At 44.8% G+C, this 24,196-nt stretch overlaps 1 protein-coding gene across 1 annotated transcript in view; it reads right to left on the bottom strand.

Annotated features, from left to right (window-relative positions):
* Nucleotides 1–284: 284 nt before the first annotated feature.
* LOC311139672 (synaptotagmin-1-like) overlaps nucleotides 285–24,196 on the bottom strand; it is a gene marked incomplete at both ends in the record, with an annotated part of 42,652 nt that continues 18,740 nt past the window's right edge. Inside the window, 5 exons of the mRNA XM_084174593.1 lie at nucleotides 285–491; nucleotides 3,770–3,903; nucleotides 15,743–15,860; nucleotides 19,872–20,039; nucleotides 21,407–21,574. Coding sequence (XP_084030719.1) covers nucleotides 285–491; nucleotides 3,770–3,903; nucleotides 15,743–15,860; nucleotides 19,872–20,039; nucleotides 21,407–21,574 — 795 coding nt within the window. The remainder of the gene's footprint in view (nucleotides 492–3,769; nucleotides 3,904–15,742; nucleotides 15,861–19,871; nucleotides 20,040–21,406; nucleotides 21,575–24,196) is intronic.

Here is a 24,196-nt window from a genome sequence, read left to right as displayed (position 1 = left end):
GGGGCATTTGGTTAGGGGGAATCAGGGCGTAGAGATGGACAACATAGTCAGGGGCAGGGACTCCCAACCTGACATATAGAAACACAAATCTGAATGTCAGGGCCTAGGGGTTTGAAAGAACCATTAACAGTTACAAAAGAGGGCGATAAGACAAGTAGTATGGAGTTGGTGGAAAGAAGGGTGTTGGCGGGATTGGTTTGACGGTGGATGGACCCATATATCACTGAGATATTTACACATACTGGCTAAAGAGCCCTATGGGGCAGGTGCTGAAAGGGCCCTGCCTATTTCTTGGTGGAGAGCTGAGCGTCCACCTCCTCCTCCACCTTCAGCACGTGCCACTGGGCGATTGGTCTCCTGGGGTTGGCTAGCATATCTGACCAGTGGCGCAGCTCCGTCCCCGAGCTGTTGAGGCCCACAAAGACCTTTCCGATGGCATCGTTCTTGCCGATCTTGTCATAGTCCAGAACAGTTACAACAACTTGAACTTTCTGTAAGGGGAAAAGTAGGGAAGGAAGAGAATGGAAGAAATGATGAGTTTGGAGGATACACACACTGTACAGGTAACTAAAGTAATGTACTGGTAACATTTCAATCTCACAGACTATAGTCATGGAAATTCTATGATTTGTGTAGTGCTGAGAAGTTTTCTTGAGCACCCAGTATTCACCCAAAGTAACAGAGAATGTGTAGGTAATAATGTGTCAAGGCCCCAGACAACCTACCTCCTCTATTGAGCACAACGATGAAGGCTCTGCTCGGCGACCTACAGATCAACCTTGGCTAATTTCTCAAATACCAAAAGCAGTACCATTAGAAGACAAGTGGGTGTAACTGCCACCCTGTCAAATGCTCCTGACTAACAGAGTGGCCTATTTGGGTGAAGAGGGATATGCTCCTTCGAAGAGCCAGTCCTAAGTGCTTATTAGCAGCTGATACCATTTGAAGACCGGGCCTGAATCATTCCAGAGTCAAACGCATAACAGATTGTAAGCTTACTCAGAGGTCAACCATTCAGCCTCAGCATGTGTTTATTCAAAGTGTCTCAGCAACGAGGGATGACCCGTGCGTCATCTGCTGGAAGGGAATATGAATCAGCACACTAAGAGCTCTGATTAAGTTTCGATCCACATGAGAGAGAGGAGCTGCTCTACCTGTGTAGGTGCCGAGTCACTGTTCCCCCAAAGCATGTAATGAAGCGCTGCACCAAGTCCCTCAGACTGTCAGTTTTAGATTTTTAGATTTCTAGTCATTTAGCAGACGCTCTTATCTTTTTTTTTTTCATACTTGGGGTCAGGTGGCTTTTAAAGAGATAGTTGACCACCCAAAATCACTTTTGAGGTTTCACAATGACAGAGACATTTGTATTTGGTTGTTCTATCCCTTTATGGAGAAGGCCACTCTGTGGCGGCAGGGTGTACTTAGCAGTATAGGCTTCCTCCACTGTCTCCCCTCTCTCTCTCCAATGAGTGTGTATGGGATGTTCTGATTGGCATCCTCACAGGCAAGGCAGGGTTAGGCTGCGAATTGAAATGGAGGCACGTGGTACCAAACTCGTGGTTTCTGAGCTGTGAAGTGCTAAATCAATTTGAGGTAATTACTTTTTTATGCCTGGCGTGTTGACGCCCGCTCACAGATAATTCCCCCTTGGCACAATTTGCATGGACTTTATCTTCTATAATTCTCTGGACCTAGTATCTTTAAAGTGCTTTCTCATAATGCCATTTATCCTCAATCGTGGTCAAACAGTGTGAGCGCCATACTAAACAGTACTCTATATACATTTCATTGCACCGAATCAAAAATGTACTGAATTCCACTGTGAAGAAGAGATATTTCAATGTTCAAATGTAATCGTACGCCAAAGGCATGTAATCAGTGATGTGTTGAGAATTGCATTACTTCTCACCACTCCCCTGTGCAATTGTCTTGTAAACTTGTGAAATTGAGGCATTTAATGAGAATACAAATGGGGGGGAATTCCGACCCACGTTTTTATGCATTTTCTCTCTATTAGTATTCTGACCTTGAACTTAAGCATGAGAACAGCATGCTATTCACACGCTATTCGTTTGGAGTGGAGATCAACGAAATTAAGGTGTGGCGGAGGTGTGTCTACAGATACGCTGCATTCTGAATTTGACTTAATTCCCTCATAATTCTAACACCTTTGTGTGCGAAGAAACCATGAATAAGGTTGATCGAACCTGCCGCTTCCAAGTGGGAAAAGCATGTACTTTATTTTTTCTGATAGAAATAACAGAATTCTCCATGCACTGTAATTTATAAATGGATAAGAGCTATTGATAAGAGCTAGGTAAATGAGTAATCCGTTTGGAGAAGGGGGTTGTAAATACACATAGCAATTGTTTTAGATGATTTGTCCTTATAATTCATGGAGACGAATATTAAACCAGTCATATGGAAGCAAACTGAAAATCATATCAACATGATATGAGAACCAAGCTATAGGCTTTTTGTAGGGCCGAATCTGCCGAGTTGATGTATGCGCTTTAGAATGTTTTAATTATAAAATAAAAACTTTTTGCAGTTTTATTTTACAATTTCTATCATGTTAAATATTAGTCACTATTGGGAGCCACCGTCAGTAATACCCACATACATTTATAACTGTCACTTGAGTGTTAGTTTCCTACATTTGTTTGCATCATTCCATTCCATTTACCTTTATTTCCTCTGCCATGTCCGTGTAGTTGTTCCTGAGGGTCGCTAGCATTAGTGGATCATATTAGGCTAACATTCTGCAATAATTTGGGACATGTAGCCTATTTGAGTCATTATGGAACTCAGACCACATGTAGCAGTTTAAACCTGGAGCCTGGCAGCACGGTTCACCATGACTGGACAGTTATCATACAGTTCCATGATTAGTGAGGATCAGGGTAGATTTATAGAACTATTGTTCAAGCCTTATTGTACACCTGTTTCCACCTTCCAATACTTCATGGATGGAACTTGAATATTTCAACTTTCAGGATGAATCAAATCACAGTATCTTTAATTCATCAATATATTTGGGTCGTAAATGCTCTCCAAACCTGTTTTATATGATTCATTCATACTTTCCTAACCCTACATTTGCTTAACTAATCTACAAGATCAGAGTATTTTTTTAACTACCAGTTGGTGCTGAAATGGAGACGAATATGCATATATTTAGATGGATTTCTTTAATTGATCCCTATATTCTGAACCCGTTCTTTCGATGTATTTTAGTTTGTCGACACAATTTGAATTAAGGGTACAGCGTATTTAAAGGAATGGCTTAAAGTAAATGTACTGAAACCAAATTGAATGAAAACTCCACAAGAAAATCTGTTGGCCAGCAAGTGGGAGGGTTTTCAGCAGTTGAATTACATTTATTCAGTGTGCGCAAGGTAGACACACCTGTAGAGCGCATTACGTGCCTGCATTAGGTAAGTCTGAATACCAACGACTGAGAAGTGCGTAGGAAAGGCATACATTTACTACGTCTGAATCGGGCCCATGATGAATAGAGCCTGAGACTGATTATCTGTACAGGCCAATGAGCACACATTCACAAACTAATTTTAAGCCACCAAATCACTCTTAGTAGCCACAAGCTGTGAACACAATGTCATTTGTCTCGGCTCAAAGTCTTAGTTTAAGTATCCTTTAAAAAAACTTGACTTGGTGGTTTATGACTGAGATCAATTAGATCTACTCTTAAAGCTTCAACAACATGGAGAACTCCCAAGACGTGCATGGGGATATACAACACCATTACCTGGATTTGTTCAAATGGCACTTCAAAGCTGAAGGACTCATTGTAGTAAGGGTTGAGGGTGTTCTTCTTGATTGTCGTCTTCTTCTTCTTCAGCCTCTTCCCGTTCTGCATCAGGTGGATCTTCACGTAGGGATCTGAGGAAAGAAGAGAGGGCCAGGTTAGAACCTACTGCATCAGGTGGATCTTCACGTAGGGATCTGAGGAAAGAAGAGAGGGCCAGGTTAGAACCTACTGCATCAGGTGGATCTTCACGTAGGGATCTGAGGAAAGAAGAGAGGGCCAAGTTAGAACCTACTGCATCAGGTGGATCTTCACGTAGGGATCTGAGGAAAGAAGAGGGCCACAAGGCATATACACCCTCCCTTTCTAGTGAATATGCACTCATTTGTTTTAGTCACACCTTGTCCGTCCGTTTATTTAGATTTATCAACACGGAGAAGAATCACACAGTCTGATAACGTTCACCGTACTTACAAACCCATTTCAAATCATATGCAAGAGAAACAGAGTTGCGCACAATTTCTATGAATAGAATTTCGCTGCTTTTTCAAGTGGCTCATGTTTTCACCTACAGAAGCACTTTCACTGGAGGGCCTAATTTCCGTTCCCCAATAATGACGACTCAAGCCTCTCCAGAGTGGGCCTGCTGTGGCCAGCCCTGTGGCCCCCCTCTCTCTGGTAATCAGGTCAAGAGGACCAGTAAAAGATGCAGACTCACCCATCAGCCTTCCTGCTTTATCATTGGCAATCAGGACGTTGGACTAGCATGGCTCGCACTCCGGATTTGTTTACTCCTCCTGAATGCTAATGACAAGCGGGAAGTGGAGGGGGGAGAGGAGGAGTGGCACCCTGTTTGAGACAAGACGCTTGAGTTTTGGAGAGCTAATGAGCCTTGGTAATGGACTGCCATTGAAACCAATTCGAGCTGGATAGTAGACAGACTTATCTTAATGAAAACAGGTTACGCCATTTATCTTTCAAGACGAGACAGCGTTTGTTGGTTCTAGGATCAACAAACACAAATAAATAGGATAGGATATGGCATGGTAATTGGGCTAAACTACCAATAACATTAAGGGAAAGGATGGTTGTTACAACTGAGCACCAGCATGGTAATGGATCAATGAAGCAAGGCATCAGTATCAATCCTCATAATGCTCTCTTGTTCTAAAATACTGCTGGTTCCCATAATCTAGATGTATCTGTGGCTCCCAGATGCCTTTAGTAGGCTGTGTTTTTGGCTGGAAAAGACAGTTTTGACTGTGGAACATCTGTGGGATTCCTAGTAGTGGCAAACATTGGGAAAGCAATGGCAAACATCTGTTATCTAATTAAGAGTGATAGACTACAGATGTAGGATCTTAATTTGATCACTCTTTTGTTGCTGAGAATTTTCCTACACAGCAGGAAATGCAAACTTGTAGTGTATTTGAGTTTTAAAAAGTTTGTAATTTCCACTTTGAAATTTCAGACTTGATTTGCCTTAACGAAAAATGGATCAACCCCTACAAAAATTTTCATTAATTATAATCCACATTTCCTGTTGCTGCAGGATTATTTTCCAGCTGTGGAAAACTGGCTCAAATGAAGATCCTACATCTGTAAGAGCTGATTGCTCACTGGCAGGCTCATCCCACAGTTGTGCGCGCAGTGTACATTAAGAGACAGAGAAAAAGAGAAGCAGAACAGACAGAAAGAAAAAGAGAGAAAGAAAGGCAATGGACAGAGGGAAAGAGAGAAAGACAGAGAGAACTGAGTGAACGGAGCAAGAGAGTGAGAGGCCAGAATGGAGAGAACAGAAAGAACAAAAAGAGAGAGAAATAGAGAGAGAAAAAGAGAATGCAGCCTCGAGAGCGGGTGTCCATTGTGACGTTTATTACTCTCCTGCGGTGCGGTGAGGGCTATGGAATGATAAAAGAGCAGTAGGATGAGAGGTGTGTGTGTTAGTGAATAGGCCCAGCAGTAGGATGAGAGGTGTGTGTGTTAGTGAATAGGCCCAGCAGTAGGATGAGAGGTGTGTGTGTTAGTGAATAGGCCCATCAGTAGGATGAGAGGTGTGTGTGTTAGTGAATAGGCCCAGCAGTATCTAAATGGGAATCTTCTTCAGTGTCGGACTGTGAGCATCACACAGCCGTATTAGGACTTTCTATCAGACTCTTCTATCAACAACCACTTTACAGTTTTTTCTCTTTCTTCTTTGTTGTGTGCAATGAATTCTTTTCAGCCAAGTTCCCTCCTTTATAGGTTCTACTAATGTCCCTGTAGGAAACTAAAGATGTGTCATGAGAGAGCCGATTACAAACAATCAGACTTCTACACCTTTGCTGTTGACACTGATAGGAAGCTTTTCTACTAGGTAATGGTTGGAAGTTAATGGGGGAAGTTTGTGGATGACCTAAGTATGGTCCCCAAGGTCTCTGTGGAGGTTAGGTTCAATCGCCTTGGTTGGGACTGTCACAGCAGACTGATAACAGATCCTGCTGCTTCAGATTCTGATACATGGCTGTGAAAGCTGTAACGCACACAGGCAGTCATTCACACCCCCCTGTATTTCTTCAACCCTGCTCATGATCATCAGTCTTGAACCTGTGCAGAAATCTTTTATCTCTATATAAAAAAGACCTCACATTCACAACCATGTAGATCAATTCCAACTCCTTCCCATTCCAAGCATATATTTGGCTGCCTCTGCCCTCCTCTTGACCATCCACACAGGCCTGGGCCTGGCCCTGAATGACCAGCACTGGATAAATGAATCCCCCTATCCTTAGAGACTGAGGCTGAATACACACAACAACAACAACAACAACCAGACAGGGTTATCACAGATAACCTATCCCTCCACCATTAGAAAAACACCTGTGGTGTCCCGTGGCTTTCAGCCCTATTCTACCCAGACTCTTCTTATCTCGCTGCCAGTATTATTGGGTTTTGGCGGGCGACGCACCCCAACTCATATCCGGCTCATTTCGGCGTCTCGTCCCAGACAGCTCTAATCTCTGCCCATTTTGTGGATGAGTGGCCGCAGCAGCTGATGTGATGCACCTGTTCGCTGTGTCTGTCTACACTTTGGTATACGGAGGCAGATCACTCATCTGGATCACTGGCAATGGGCCGGGGTATTATGAAAAGATGCTGTGCCCATTTATAAAGGCTCCCCCTCCCTTCCCCGTGAACAGGAAGTAGCAGATGTGTGGAGAAGTGACTAACGGGGAGGACATGAGCAACGTCGGCTGCAGGTGTTTGTGGAGGAGACAATGCAGGCACCTGTCCCATGCGATCTGTCAGAGCAGCAGCCACAACAGGACCTTCTCTATCCCAGCTGGCTCTGTGACAAACATATGACAGAGGACCTTTTAACATGACAGTGTGTACATCCAAAACAAATACATTTTATTAATTCCTACCGCTACGAGACTATTTCAGCGTTACTGTGTATTCACCCGTCGGTTTCAACAGAAGCTCTAAGATCTAGGCTTTAAGACTGTCGATAGCTAGTCATTGCTGTTTACTTCGGATGATAGGCCTAAGTGAAAGAGAATAGCAATCAATACCAATCATAATTAGTCTACTGAGCGTAAGAAGACCAAACAATGAAAACAGAAAGCCACTAGTAAACATGCACGTTGGCTGCTTACTCGAGTGTGCTGTGTGTTGGCTTGAGGGGGCTGTGTACAAGATGTTGAACGAACATCAACACAAGCAGGTTAAATATAGCTTAGCTGTCATCTTAGTTTAGTTTCCCTCCCATCGTTCTGGATGGGCCGTGGAGGAGGGGCATGCAGGGCCCCACTGTCATCTCGGTTTTACAGACTTGGATTTGACATTAATCATTCACACACAACTCCACTACAGCGCACACACACCACAGACACACACAGAGCACGGAAAACTCACACATGCCGCACACACACACGCGCACACATACACACTTCCAAACTTCTGCATTTCCCTAATCACCACCAAATGAGTTTTCCATTCGTTCATCATTATAATAGCACCTGGCCTCATTGCTTTCCACACCTTGGCTGTGTAAGTAACTGGAGTGGCACTGTGAACCTGGAGCTCCCTTAAACAGCCGGGCAGTATGCATGAGAAACAAAACAAATAATATGGTCTCCAGCCGAGAGGCTTGAGGTGCGGTGTAGAAGCACTGGGTGTGGACAGTGCAGGTTCATTAATACTAGAGGACTGGTTGATGTGATAAACTCCTCACTGAGAAGGTCCATTATCCTGTTATGAACAGCCTCAGTATTCCCTGTGACTGAGAGAGAGGTGGCACATTTACATTACATTTACGTCATTTAGCAGACGCTCTTATCCAGAGCGACTTACAGTTAGTGCATACATTATTTTATTTGTTCATACTGGTCCCCCAGTGGGAAACAAACCCACAACCCTGGCGTTGCAAACACCATGCTCTACCAACTGAGCTACCTCCCTGCCGGCCATTCCCTCCCCTACCCTGGACGACGCTGGGCCAATTGTGCGCCGCCCCATTGGTCTCCCGGTTGCGGCCGGCTACGACAGAGCCTGGATTCGAACCAGGATCTCTAGTGGCACAGCTAGCACTGCGATGCAGTGCCTTAGACCACTGCGCCACTGAGTGTTACACAGTGAAGATAGTACATCCATTATCTTAACAAGCATGTACTCATCCTCCAGTAACCTCCACTGTGCTTCTGTATGTAACACTGATACTATTCTATAGTACTATGTTATTTACCACCACAGATTTGATTGGCTCTTGATTTACGTCACTGTATGTAGGTTGGCAGCAGTGGCGCTGAGTTCTCTTCCATGCTTCTACACACTTGTACACCTTTTATGTGAGGGGACATGGTCTACCTGCCTCCAAACATACTTCACCCATAGAAATAGGCCGTTATCACAGTGCCGCACACAGCCAGTGAAGAGCCCTGCGGCCGTGAGAAGTGACAACTATTTTAATTCCACTGGTACTGGAGCTCTCTCCTGTGGTGAGTCATACTAGTGAGAGTTGATCCATTGTCACAGTATATACTGTAGTTAAATATAGGGACTCACCTTGAGTCTATAATACGGGTTACCTGTACATCTTCAGCAGAGATTATGAGAAAGATGCAAGTATCTTGCCTGCGATGCATTGCATGGTATGTGCTGTATTATACAGTGATGGAAAAAAATATTTGATCCCCTGCTGATTTTGTACGTTTGCCCACTGACAAAGAAATGATCAGTCTATAATTTTAATGGCAGGCTTATTTGAACAGTGAGAGACAGAATAACAACAAAAAAATCCAGAAAAACGCATGTCAAAAATGTTATAAATTGATTTGCATTTTAATGAGGGAAATAAGTATTTGACCCCCTCTCAATCAAAAAGATTTCTGACTCCCAGGTGTCTTTTATACAGGTAACGAGCTGAGATTAGGAGCACACTCTTAAAGGGAGTGCTCCTAATCTCAGTTTGTTACCTGTATAAAAGACACCTGTCCACAGAAGCAATCAATCAATCAGATTCCAAACTCTCCACCATGGCCAAGACCAAAGAGCTCTCCAAGGATGTCAGGGACAATATTGTAGACCTACACAAGGCTGGAATGGGCTACAAGACCATCGCCAAGCAGCTTGGTGAGAAGGTGACAACAGTTGGTGCGATTATTCGCAAATGGAAGAAACACAAAATACCTGTCAATCTCCCTCGGCCTGGGGCTCCATGCAAGATCTCACCTCGTGGAGATCATGAGAACGGTGAGGAATCAGCCCAGAACTACACAGGAGGATCTTGTCAATGATCTCAAGGCAGCTGGGACCATAGTCACCAAGAAAACAATTGGTAACACACTACGCCGTGAAGGACTGAAATCGTGCAGCGCCCGCAAGGTCCCCCTGCTCAAGAAAGCACATATACAGGGCCGTCTGAAGTTTGCCAATGAACATCTGAATGATTCAGAGGAGAACTGGGTGAAAGTGTTGTGGTCAGATGAGACCAAAATCGAGCTCTTTGGCATCAACTCAACTCGCCGTGTTTGGAGGAGGAGGAATGCTGCCTATGACCCCAAGAACACCATCCCCACGGTCAAACATGGAGGTGGAAACATTATGCTTTGGGGGTGTTTTTCTGCTAAGGGGACAGGACAACTTCACCGCATCAAAGGGACAATGGACGGGGCCATGTACCGTTGTCACGATCGTTGACAGATGAAGCGGACCAAGGCGCAGCGTGATAAGCGTACATTCTTTATTTGTGTACACAACACGAACCAAAACAATAGACAAACGATACGTGAAGTCCTAGGTTACAACACAAACCTTTCGGAACAAGATCCCACAAAACTAACATGCTAAAAGGCTGCCTAAGTATGGTCCCCAATCAGAGACAACGAACGAAAAACATAGAAAACTAAACAATGAAAATCCACACCCTTGCTCAACATTTAAGAGTCCCCAGAGCCAGGGCGTGACACTACCACTGGTTTGGTGCGAGGGACAGGAACAGGCCAGACCGGGCTGGCGACGCGCACCACTGGCTTGGTGCGGGGAGCAGGAACGGGCCGGACCGGGCTGGCGACGCGCCCCACTGGCTTGGTGGGGGGAGCAGGAACGGGCCGGACCGGGCTGGCGACGCGCACCACTGGTTTGGTGCGAGGGACAGGAACAGGCCGGGCTGGACTGTGGAGACGGACTGGAGGTCTGGAGCGGAGAGCTGACACAACCCGTCCTGGCTGAATGCCTATTTCCACACAATCTGTGTGAGGCATCAGCACAGGACATACAGGGCTGTGCACTCGTACTGGCACTACAGCACGTGGCACTGGCGCAGGATATCCGGGACCGAGGAGGGGTACTGGAGGCCACGAGCGTTGAGCCGGCACACTCCGTCCTGGCTGCATGCCCACCTTAGCACGACACATGCGTGGTGCTAGCACAGGACGTACAGGACTGTGCCGGAACACTGGCGGCACAGTACGTGGCTCCGCATAACACGGAACCTGCCCAGTCTCACGCTGCCTAGCCTGAGTACGGGGAGTTGGCTCTGCTCTACCTCTAGGCTCCGCCAACCACCCTTCCAGCCCCCCAAACCTGGTGGCCTCCTCTCCTAGTCTGCCGATTCGTCCTGTAGCTGCCTCCAGCAGCCCCGTCGTCCACGCCGTGTGCCCCCCCCAAAAAAATTACTTGGGGTTGCCTCTCGTGTGTCTGTCGTCGGCACGGTTGGCGCCATTTCTCCTCTCCTGCCTGGGCATTTACTTTTGCACATGGCCCTCTGCCCGCGAATATGTCCTCCCAAGACCACCATTCGCCCACCTGGGACATCGCCAACTTCTCCTCCTGGGCACGCTGCTTGGTCCTCTGGTGGTGGGATCTTCTATCACGATCGTCGACAGATGAAGCAGACCAAGGCGCAGTGTGATAAGCGTACATTCTTTATTTAGTGTACACAACACAAACCAAAACAATAAACCAAACGATACGTGAAGTCCTAGGTTATACACAAAACCTTACGGAACAAGATCCCACAATAAACTAGTGAAAACAGGCTGCCTAAGTATGGTCCCCAATCAGAGACAACGAGCTACAGCTGCCTCTGATTGGGAACCACCCTGGCCAACATAGATCTAAACGATCTAGAACGAAAACATAGAAAATGAAACAGAAACTCCACACCCTGGCTAAACATTTAAGAGTCCCCCGAGCCAGGGCGTGACAACCGTCAAATCTTGGGTGAGAACCTCCTTCCCTCAACCAGGGCATTGAAAATGGGTCGTGGATGGGTATTCCAGCATGACAATGACCCAAAACACACAGCCAAGGCAACAAAGGAGTGGCTCAAGAAGAAGCACATTAAGGTCATGGAGTGGCCTGGCCAGTCTCCAGACCTTAATCCCATAGAAAATCTGTGGAGGGAGCTGAAGGTTCGAGTTGCCAAACGTCAGCCTCGAAACCTTAATGACTTGGAGAAGATCTGCAAAGAGGAGTGGAACAAAATCCCTCCTGAGATGTGTGCAAACCTGGTGACCAACTACAAGAAACATCTGACCTCTGTGATTGCCAACAAGGGTTTTGCCACCAAGTACTAAGTCATGTTTTGCAGAGGGGTCAAATACTTATTTCCCTCATTAAAATGCAAATCAATTTATAACATTTTTTACATGCGTTTTTCTGGATTTTTTTGTTGTTATTCTGTCTCTCACTGTTCAAATAAACCTACCATTAAAATTATAGACTGATCATGTCTTTGTCAGTGGGCAAACGTACAAAATCAGCAGGGGATCAAATACTTTTTTCCCTCCTGGGATATACACTAAATTAACTTTTAAGAAGGCACACCTGTTAATTGAAATGCATCCCAGGTGACTACCTCATGAAGCTGGTTGAGAGAATGCCAAGAGTGTGCAAAGCTGTCATTAAGGCAAAGGGTGGCTATTTGAAGAATCTCAAATCTCAAATATATTTTGATTTGTTTAACACTTTTTTGGTTACTACATGATTCCATATGTGTTATTTCGTAGTTTGATGTATTCACTATTATTCTACAATGTAGAAAATAGTCAAAATCAAGAAAAACCCTTGAATGAGTAGGTGTTCTAAAACTTTTGACCGGTAGTGTAGTTCTGTTATGATAAAGAAGAGGTTGTTGACCAAAAAATAAACCTTCCACTGTGATTCAGGAGCGGCTCAGCTGAGAACCTTTGTCGATGATTAGATTAGGTGCTCTTTTAAAACTGTTTGAAACAAGATTTGCTGCACAGCATGATACAGCGATTCTGGCTGTTACGATTCTTTGGGGCAATCAGAATAATTATGAATAATTATACATATTTTAATGAAAATAGCGGTGTCTCGTTTGCTGAGCAATAATTAGGCTCGATAAACAGGACAGCAACGGAGAAAAGGACCAATCCCAGGCCATCAATTACTTGCCCTCCTCCTCCAGTTCTGGCTGTGTCACGATGTGATATAGTCACTAATTATTGTTATTATATACATGCCTGTTATTTCATTTATCTGCCAGGCTTTGACGTCTATTCTCTTGACAGAAAGACACTTCTGGAGAAGTTGCCTCTTCAAACAACGGGCTAACTGAGATATAGTCCTCTGCCATATCTTGTTAGAAAAACTGAATTGGAACAACATTTTGTCAGATACAGGTGTCTAAAAACAATATTTTCTGCCCTAATGCTTGTTTGGTATTTGTTTATTTGGTTAGTCAAACCCAGAGGTGGAGAGAGAGAGAGAGATACCAGAGTATTGGTTCCTTTCAAAAGGAACGACAACACTCTCTTTCAAAACTTGAACAAAACAACCCAAGCACAAGCTATTCTTCAATTCAATTATCTGATAACAGAAAAGGTAAAATTGCTGTCATTGTGTTCAGCTTCACTACCTTGTTCATTGTTCAGTTTGACTTAAAAAACATGAACATCCAAATAAGCTGTGTGAGTGGGAACGAGATGCCTGTTTTCTAGCCTACTGTTTGGGACTTCAATGGGGAGCATGAAAGTCGAACAATAGCTCCTATAATTCTCATTCCCTCTGTGGATTTTTCAAACAGAGAAAACCCAGGTGAGAGTGTTATGTACTTTACCAATTGGATAGATTAGATAGACAATGATGTGCCAATAGGGTCTTGGGATGGCTAGAAGCCATTGGCTAGAAATCATGTTATCCCCTTACAGGTTTTATGATACAGTATGCTCATTTGAGTATGCAAAGAGAGACATATCCATACACACAGACCCACACACAACAGTGTAGCCAGTCTAATGCACTATTAAAATGGAAATCATAGTTCGGAGCCTGAATCCAATGGCAATTGAGATGAAAAACATGCTATTACCATACGTTAATAATTTAACCTGAAATCCCCAGACTTGGCTCCACTTTGACCTTTTAAACACACTAGATAAACCATGCACCAATTACCTATGGCATATTGCATGTCAAGCCCAGCCATCCTTCTTAACCACTTTCCTTCTGAATTAGTTTCCCACAGTAACCGCCTGGCCTTCAAACTGCCTCCCATCTATTACCTCATCAGCTTGATTGACAGTTTAGGATGTGGCCAATCCCATGATGCAAATGACGACAGATGAGAGCTAATGCGACGAGTGGAAAATACCAGCGGGGAGGCATGGGTTCTGGCTAATGGCTTCCAGGCACACTACTCTGACAGATGAGGGAAGGTCCAGGGTTGTTAGAGTGAGGTAGCAGTTCTGTTAGGTAAGTCAGGCACTGATGGCCTGCTAGGCTGTGAGGAACGGGGAGGTGGGGAGAATGGACTAGATGCATGGTAACTGCAGCCTGGAGAGGGTTAAGGTGAGGAGGAAGGACAGGGAGGAAGAGGAGGATAGGGGATTTGTGGGGGTGGAGGGATGAATGGTTCAGGTGGGCTCCTATTTCTAACTCCTGAAGGGCCCAAATTGCCAGGACCATACAGGAAATACACACAGCTGGCTCTGCTTGCTAGAAGGGGCCAGCGCCCACATAGCCCTCCTTCCCAGAGGAAAGAGCAGAGGGTAAGAAAATGAGATTTCTTTGCTTCTCTCTGAGCAGTGCAGCAACGAAAACTTTCTCCTGTCCACCGAAAAAAAGCCTTTCTGTGTAGAACAGTATTGGTGGTGTGGTTGTGTGGTGTTCCGAGGGGTGCGTCATGGGAGAGTGTCTGATATCCATCATGGTGTTCTCTGGCCCTCAGGGAGAGTTCTGCCCCCTGCTCACTGATGGATGGGAAGCTGCTCAACACTAGATGGATTACTCTCTGTAATACACACACACCTGCACGTGTGTGTGTGCGTGCGTGCATTCGTTGTCACAATCGCAAATGGAACATTCTGTTACCATGGCGTCAGGCTTGCATTTCATAGTTGGTAAATTCATTAGAAATGTGTTCTATCTATGAGCCTCTACAGGTGCATTAGTGAACAATGGCCACAATGGCCAGGTGACTTTCCAAAGCTTTTTTTATTGTAGTCCCTATGGGATCTCCCCTCAACATAAAGCAGGGTGTTCATTACTGCCCACTGCGATCATTACTGTCCATGTGGATTTTCTCCCACACAACAGCAGGTCTGCACAGTGGAGCCCTTTAACCACCACCCACACCACTGATCCCTGGAGTACCTGGGTCTAAACACGTGTTCTGTTGGCATCACCCGCGGCCTTCACATTGGCATTATTCTGGAGGACAAAATGCAATTTCTATTGATGTCCACAGCACATGTTTGGCTTGGTAATACATTTTGGAGGGAGAGTTTAGATATACATTAGTCACTTCAGATGTTATCTGTTTTCTACTGCCGATATAAGGATGGGCAATGATTGGTAGGGGACTGTTATTGTTTGAGAGAAATAGCTGCAGGAAGATAGGAGAGACTAAAGTGATTGCTGCCGAAGATGCATTTTCTTAGACAAAAGATGAGCCTGTCGTGTGGAAAGCCAGCGGGGAGTGAAAGCACCGCACAATCAGAGCTCAATGTCTCCAACAGACACCAATTTCCCCAAAGTCCACCCTGACAAAACACTGGGCCCCACAATGACTCACCAAGCCTTCAGCTAAAAACATTAGAACAGCACAGAGAGGGGAGAGGGCAAAACAATGGTTTCTAATACATAACACCCTGAAAGCATTCATTACCAGAGAGAGAGTGTGGCTTTGACTGAGGGTTTCAAAATGACAGCCCCTCCTATTGAGTGGACATGACACAGGTGAGAGTAGGTAATAATAATATGCCATTTAGCAGACGCTTTTATCCAAAGCGACTTACAGTCATGTGCGCATTCATTTTTATGTATGGGTGGTCCCGGGGATCGAACCCACTACCCTGGCATTACAAGCGCCATGCTCTACCAATTGAGCTACAGAGGACCACAGGTCTGGAGGTAAAATGACTTACTACCATCTTAGGCCCCCTGGCTGTCAATCATCCTGCCTAGCCATTCTTGTTGTGGCCCTCAGGCGTCTGTTGTGGCCCTCAGCTCTGCTCTGCTTACCTGACAAGCCTCCCACGTCCATCTTCTTCAGGTTCTTGGCCTCCAGGATCACCACGGTCAGCTTGCCGGCGGTGGGCACGTATCGCAGGGAGAAGCAGATATCACCCAGCTTCTCTTGCTGTGAGAGAAGAGAGAGAGGAGTCATTACCATAGCTAGGAATAAGAATGAAGTTGTCTGCTGAAGTGAAACATGGTTTGGGAGTGTTGTCTTGTCTGTCTAAAAGCTATCATGCTTTCACATGGATTCTGTTTTCCTATATGGGTTTTCTTGGATCTTTGTAGGGCAGGGTTCCCCAAGCTGAATTTGGCCCGTGGGTGATTTTACTTCGCCCCAAAGTTTTCTGAGCAAATGTCTTCTTTTTTTTGTGGGGGGGGGGGGACATAAAATACTGTAACAAAACACCAGGAAATCAGCTCCAAGTGATTTTACTTTAGGAGATCTGTTCCCAAGTATTCATACGCATAATGTGATCATATCCCAATGTAATCAAGGTTTGAAATGATTATGTTTTAGTCATATATTATACAGTTGTTTGGGCTTCTTGCGGTCAATTTAGCAAATTATTTGTAATTATATTCTGGCCCCACGACCATCCGCTCAAGAAAAAAACGGGCTGTGGCTGAATGTAGTTGGGGGGCACCCCTGTTGTAGGGGTAGTTGGTTGAGGTTATAGCGGTTGAGAGCCAGAACTTCATCAATCATTCCCTTGTGTCATGCACATCAACATAGAAATAAATAATGGTAATCACAGAGTGAACAGATTAAAAATGGGATACATATTTCTGTCATTACCCATATTAACAAGTAGAACAGACTGGCGCTCAATAAAGTGTTCCAGGTCTAACCAGCAGATGATTGGAGACAGCCATTATGAATACACATCATAAATCAATGGCCAAGGAGGCCTGAAGATTGATTTTTGCTTTATATACCAGAGGTCTTTCATCAAATTACAATCAAGATCTATTCCCTAATACTAATTATATGTGATGAGATTGTAATAAGGTTGCCAGATGTGAGTTGTATATGGGGCAGGTTTCTTCTCAGCCTGGGTTGCCATTACTCAGTCAGTGTGTCTAGCTGTGCCTGGCCTGTACACTCAGCCCAGAGCCGACGGGACTAAATAGACTCTCACTTTAATGACTGAGGCTCCAGATTCATCAACATAAATACACACTCCTCCCAGGGAGTCGTGGGCAGAGAGACTGAGAGAAAAAAACACTGATATAAATCATGCTTGTATGAAGCCATCACGGTCTGTCACGATGTCTGTCCGAGGCTGCCCCTCCTCCTTGGTCGGGCAGGCTTCGGCGTTCGTCATCACCGGAGTACTAGCTACTGCCGATCTCATTCTCATCACTCCACTTGTCATGTCTTGTCAATCACACACACCTGGTGCTCATTCCCCTAATTAGTATGTGTATAAGTGTTCCCTCTGTTCCCCTTGTCTTTGTGAGTGATAGTTTATTGTGAGAGCATGTTAGCTTGGTTGAGCTACTCAACATTGTATTTATACCAAGGTGGATGTTTTCTCTTGAGCTTGTTCCTTTTGACGCTTGGGGCGTTTGATATATGTGAACGCATTCAACTCTGGACTTCGGTATTTTACCTCCTGCGCCTGACTCCTTCATTTCACCTCGTCACAGACTAATTAGGGGAATGAGCACCAGGTGTGTGTGATTGACAAGACATGACAAGTGGAGTGATGAGAATGAGATCGGCAGTAGCTAGTACTCCGGTGACGACGAACGCCGAAGCCTGCCCGACCAAGGAGGAGGGGCAGCCTCGGTAGACATCATGACACAGTCTAATATATTCCATAATTAACTGAGAAAGGCCAGCACTGTCTTTTGAGCTGCTAGACCCTCTACTGCTGAGAGTGCTCCATGTTTGACCCGCCAGGATGAGGTTGTTTTCGCTATGTTAACACTGTCACACAACCTACGAGGATGAGTCTAACATTTTGTAGCTAATAAAATGCATGGTCAGTGAATATGGGTGTGTTATTTCAAAGCACGTTCGCAGGTAAATCGAATTGTCACCGCATCACTTTTCTTCTCGACAACGGACGCCATTGTAAGTAACCTTTATTTCTAGAAGAATACACGATGGAAACAAACAAATTATGAAACACCCTGATATGTTGACCATTTGTCGCTTAAAAAACATTGGATTCCATCTGATGAAAGACGTGGAAGGTGTGTTCCACGACGTGCTAGCGGCGTGGAACTGACCTTCCATTGAGTTGCATTCTTTTCCAGAGAACGCATAGAGCTCTGAGTTGATTATCCCTTTCATACCATGGCTATAATTTCACACATTTGCCAATACAAATTGTTCATTTGCAGGTAGAAATTTGTTCAACATCCACTGAAGTAGCTAGCAAGTTTACTAGATAGCGACAGTAGTTGCCTTGGTAACCAAACAAACAGACTTGCTAGTTTAGCTAACCAAACCATCAGTCCTAGCTTGCTATTATGAAAATCGAATTCAACAATGTTTTCAATTCGACACCTGCTTTCAAAAGCAGCTCAAACATAGAACATATAAGAATGAAATAGCCATTGAATTCTACAGTGCTAATATACCGTGCATTATAGGGAAATAATGCATGCTCTAGAATGCCCTTCAAGCCAATCAGAAATGAGTATTCAACAATACCATGGTATAATGAAACAATAATGCCAGAGGGGGTGTGGTATATGGCCATTACTGTATATACCACATCTAAGGGCTGTTCTTATGCACGACGCAACGCGGAGTGCCTGCATACAGCCCTTAGCCGTGGAATATTGGCTATATACCACAAACCCCCGAGGTGCCTTATTGCTATTATAAACTGGTTACACACGTAATTAGAACAGTAAAAAAATAATTGGGGTCATACCCGTATTATGCGGTCTGATATACCACAGCTGTCAACCAATCAGCATTCAGGACTTGAACCACACAGTTTATAATTATAGGAGGTGTGGTATATTGGCCATATACCACACCTCCTCAGGCCTTATTGCTTATTGTTTAAATAATACCCCAGAGGGGCATCTGTGGATGCATATATTTGAATAGATATGGGTAATGTGTCCATACATTTTTCTGAGTGGATATTGGGACCATTCTGAAGGACCTACTTTGCCCTTAGTCTAGTGTGGTTGTGCCAAACATGTACATGTATGGGGAGAAATAGGAGTTGGCTATAGAGCACAAACAGATCTGGGACCAGACTAGTGGTTGGGCTGTTCAGAGGATCTCTGGCTAGCCGCTAGGACCTCGTTGGGTGTAATTTGCAGCCACTGAGGCATAGCTGATGTGTGAAACATTCCTTTCAGTCACTGTTACACACCTTCAATGAGGACAGGAATTTCTTCTTGACCCTATTGTCTCTTATCCACCCACAGAAGTTGCTTGGTGTGTCACATTATCCTTAAAGTTTTCGCATAATGATCACATTTCAACATTTGCATAATCATATAGTATTTAAGATGGTGCTCATGATGGTGAAAGTGGCCATTTCAAATCAAATCAAAACACTTCAAGGTCTTTCAGAGAAAAACCCACTCAAGTGAGTGACTGTAACACTTTAAGGGCGTTAAGACAGTGTCTCCAGCCTTGCGTGAAATTATCAGGTGTAGCTTGTCTGGTTCTGGAATAACGCTGCAGATTGAGATGCCCTTCCACTCTCTGGCACCACAGGTGTGAAAATGTACATTTACATGAACCAAGCATGCCATTAAAAACAAGGTTCCCCTAGCAACCCACGCTTAAATGCTGTACGCCATGACATTTACCTTGAACATTTAATCTCCTGCACCACTGCTTGGGAAATCACACTTTATTAACAGAATGAGAAGCATGGAGGGATGACAAAGTGACATTTTCCAAGAGATATGGAATACCCCCAACCACTGTATGGCCCTGAGCTCACTCTTCAATCCCAGGTAAAACATGTTTAACATAGTCATACGATTGTCGTGTGATAAAATGTTTCATTTAAAATGCCGGATCGTGGATTTTCTAGAAATGTACTGTTACCTTGGTGCTAACACATCCTGGTAGTCAACTGTCGTAACTTTGGGGAAGAACATATCAGGAGTTTCTGATGTGTAAACTTTTAGAGTTATTATTTACCTCCTCCTTCTCGGCGCTCACAAGATCCCGCCACTCCTCTGTCACGTGACTAAAGTCAATCTTGTTCATGGGCAGCTTCACGTCTCCGATGGCGTCGTGCTTGGAGAAGCGGTCAAAGTCATACACCGTCATCATCAGCGTCTTGCCTCCCAGCTCGACGTAGGGCACCTGGGGAGAACCATGAGGACTGAAATGATGCATAGAACCACGAGAAGAGAGTCTGACCGAACTTGAAACCTATCTCTAATGAAGTGACTTCTGGTAGAACTTACTGATCTCAAACTATGGATAAATCGAAGTAGTCTATTGTTGACAACTGTACTAGCATAGTGGTGATAGTGGTGCTTTCCAAAATGGCTGCCAGATTGGCACGCTGCATCAAAGCAGGTTGCACTGTATCTGTCCTGCTACTCCCAGGCACTGGTATTACTTGTCAAGGAATAGAGAGGAATCATCTCGAGTTGGGGAAGTTCTAGGTCTAGAGCATTACAAATCAATCAAACCCCCTCCTCCCCCTCTCCTTCCTCCTCCAGTCATGTCTGTGACGGATAGGCGGCAGTCAGTCTTATCTGCCAGAGATCCGGGGCGAAGGAAGGGGTGCTGGTGGAGGGGATGGTGAAGAGAGGATGGGGGGGAGAAGGGTGGTGTCTGGGATTTGATTCTTGATTGCCTCCAATTGAGCTGTTTTCCAGACAAAGCTCATTATACACCGGGACTGCCTGATTGGCTAGAAAAGAGATAAGTCTTCCGAAGTTTGTCCTTGACACTATCACCACCACGACCAAAGAACACTCCTAGCTCCTTCATTTCAATATTTGGAGCCACTTGTGATTACAACTAGGCGCCGGTGGGATAAATATAGCTTCACAGATCTACCATGTTTTCTGAATTCTAAAATAATGATGCTACTGGTTAACCAATCTGGCAACCGCTGCAGACAAACACCTGTGCTCTTTTTACTGCTGGGTGAATGCCACAACTCTTCCTCCGCAGCTGAGATACTGTAGCTACAATCACATATCTGAAACTGAGAAACGTTTGCTCAAATTTAGGCCAACTCAAAACAAGAAAAAGAGAGAGAAAAAGGTGAGATGGAGCGTTGCATCTGCCTGTGTGAATCCTAATCATACAGAGGCTGTGTGGACGGAGAGACAGTCTGTCAGCAGCTTGTTACTGGGCCAGCTGCTCCGTGTCTACACACCTTACCGAGCGATCACACCACAGGATGCAAATGACTTTGTCAGTATAGAACGAATAAACACAACCTGCTTAAACTACTGTGTGCAATGTGTGGTTTGTGTATTTGTCCTATTCCTTGACAAATGTCTGTTGTTGCTATTATGGATAATAACGTTTACTACTACTACTGCTACTGCTACTGCTACTGCTACTGCTACTGCTACTGCTACTGCTACTGCTACTGCTACTGCTACTGCTACTGCTACTGCTACTGCTGCTGCTGCTGCACAGGCCAAGGTTTTGAGAGTAGCATGGGTAAGTATTGTCTAGTCTACTCTTATACCTTGAATAAGTACCTTGAATTGGAACTGCTCGTTGAAGGTGGGGTTGAGGGTTTTCCGGTGGACCTTGGTCTCAAACTTCTTCTTCTTGTCAGGCAGCAGGTAGACCTTGACATAGGGGTCAGAGGTGCCGCCCATGTCCATGGCTGGAAGGTCCGCTGCCTGGATGATCCCTACTATGAGCTGTGGAGAGGAAGGGGGAGGGGAGACAACAGAGGCTAGTCAGCACTACAGTCCTACCCACAGCAATTCCAGCGCATTGATATGACTGTCATCCCACCAACATTCTAACCGAGCACCAAGCTTTGGTTCAATTGGAATAAACCCCGGTCTTATCACTGGTGCAAAACACTAGGATGGAGAGATACTACATGGCATGGGTTTAAAACGATCACCAGCAGAATTGAAGTCAAGAGCCTTTATAGTTTAGATTTTCTTATGCGAAAGAAGCCCATCGGTCATCTCTTTCAAAGGGACTCATCCATACCTTCTCATCTGTAACTCTTTACATTCCAAATCATGGAGGCAGGCCATAGGTGATATTAAAGTAATGCTGCTGTGAAAGCCACTGTGGTTTAAGCCAAAGCAATATTAAGGCAGTCAGCAGTCAAGGTCAGGACCTGTCAGAGCAGTGAGAGGCCTGCTCTCGGCCACATCAGGCTGATAATTGATAACCATGCTGGGGGGCCGGGGAGGCTGATTGACCTGCCAGTCACAGCTGCTTCCTCCAAGGCCTATTGGGGCCACCTAGTCAGTCAATCAACTTCCTGTCAGGCAGCCATCAACCAGCAATCTGGAGGGGGACCAGGGCACTCAGCCATGGAGCTCTCCAGCAGTTGTCAGAGTCAGCCAGCCAGCATGGATTATTGGAGCGGAGAAATAAGGCTACCCTCTGCCATCAAAACGCATGGATCGGTGTATCAACGGATGCTGGATCTCATTATATTTTGAGACCCGTGTTTTCGCAGATCAGATCAGAGTGCTAAAGCAAGGCTCAGGGGAGATGGTGATGGGACTCCAGCTGTAGGAAGGTCATGATGAGAGGATGATGATGGGGGTGGGGGATGACTGTGTGACGATACGATACAGGGGCCAAAGCAAATACTCAACACACAGCCCACTGTCCACGTACAGCACAAGTACACCGCACAGGAACACAATATGAAAGGAACATAGATGGAACCCCCTCCGTCAATGGGGGTGATATTGTGCCAAAATGCACCCATGCTAATGCATCACATTCTCACAAAATTGTTGTAATACTAAAAAAGTTATAATCTTGTTATATACACTGAGCAGAGGTTGGAACCGGTTCAGGGAACAGAACCAAAATCCGGAACATAATGACATTTTTCAAGGAACAGAACCAGAACCGAGAACAAAAGTGATCTATACTGTTCCAGAAAATAACCGTTATTTTAAAAGAATGGGAACCGGTTAATAATGTTATTTTACGTTCCGGGCATTTTTTCCAGGTCCGACAGAAAATGCAACACAGTGCCTTCACTGTCAATCAGAAACGTATTCCAGTGTCTGCCTGACTGCCAGATGAACATCTTTGCCAGTGTGTAGGCTGCCTGCCCCTCCCCCTCCCCTCGAAGCATGCATAGTCTACTGTAGCTACAGACGTTACAGGCGTGATTCAGAAACTAGTATCGTATCTGAAGATTATGCCTTTGTTAAATGTTTTTCATGAAGAAATGGAATGTTGTTTATGTTAGTATCAAGAGGGAATGTTTTAGGTGTAACGCCACATACACCAGACCGGAAGTGTGTTGTAGACAGGGGAGACTGGTGATTGGTCAGAAGAGGGAGCATCAGTGTTTATAAATAGGGGGGAAAACGAAGAAGAAAGGCAGAACGAGCAGCCATTCTGAGGCGTCGCTCTCCGGGTGTCATGTCACCTGTCATTTATGCTGTAACCTTGTGATTTTAATAAAAGCCTCTAACACGATGCAGCATAGACGGACTCTTTGTTGACAGCAATAATGGCCACCATTCATCCGATACGACACTAGGGAGAGAGATTTTTAATTGGAGAACAATGGATTCACTTTTTCATTGCTAGTAAATGATATTGTAGTTATCAGGTTTCACATTGAATTTATTACCTACAAAATTATTTTTTATATTATTTCTGCTCTCGAAAACTCCAGGCGGCATTATGTGTAATGTAATGGAACTGAGAGTCATGATCAAGGGCTAGCTCTGGTCCAACGCTAGTTAAGCCAACTCTCTGAAGTTCAAAGTTCCATCATAGAAGCCGCTCCTCCGTAGGTATAATTCTGTGGGCCTAATTCAGATAATGTCAGAACAACAAGATGCCCAGCACTCTCCTCACCCGCAAAATTTCAGTCGCATGTCGCACCCTACAATGCATGCACATAGCTTGCCCCCTCCATAGCAAGTTGCTCTATCCATTGGTGAAGTAATTTAATGTCGAGCTAAATGTTAAAAGAACTGTAGATTTCAGAGGTTTTAAAAGGAACAGAAAGGAACGATATAAACTGTTACTTTTGTTGAGTTCGAACCGGTTCAGAACTTTATTTTGCTGGTCGGAACAGTGGATTGGAACCAAAAAAAATATGGATCTGCTCAGAACGAAATGATTGGAAAATAATTTTGATTCCAACTCCTGACACAGTGTACAAAACATTAGGAACACATTCCTGATATTGAGTTGCACCCACCCCCTTTTGCCCTACGGAGGAGCGGCTTCTACGAAGGAACAGCCTTAATTCGTCGGGGCATGGACTTTACAAGGTGTCGAAAGCGTTCCACAGGGATGCTGGTCCATGTTGACTC

The sequence above is a fragment of the Coregonus lavaretus genome (assembly GCF_964263955.1).
Source record: "Coregonus lavaretus genome assembly, chromosome: 13".
Taxonomy (NCBI): domain Eukaryota; kingdom Metazoa; phylum Chordata; class Actinopteri; order Salmoniformes; family Salmonidae; genus Coregonus; species Coregonus lavaretus.
The sequence above is the reverse complement of the archived record's forward strand: the minus strand, read 5'-3'. Positions and strand labels throughout refer to the sequence as shown.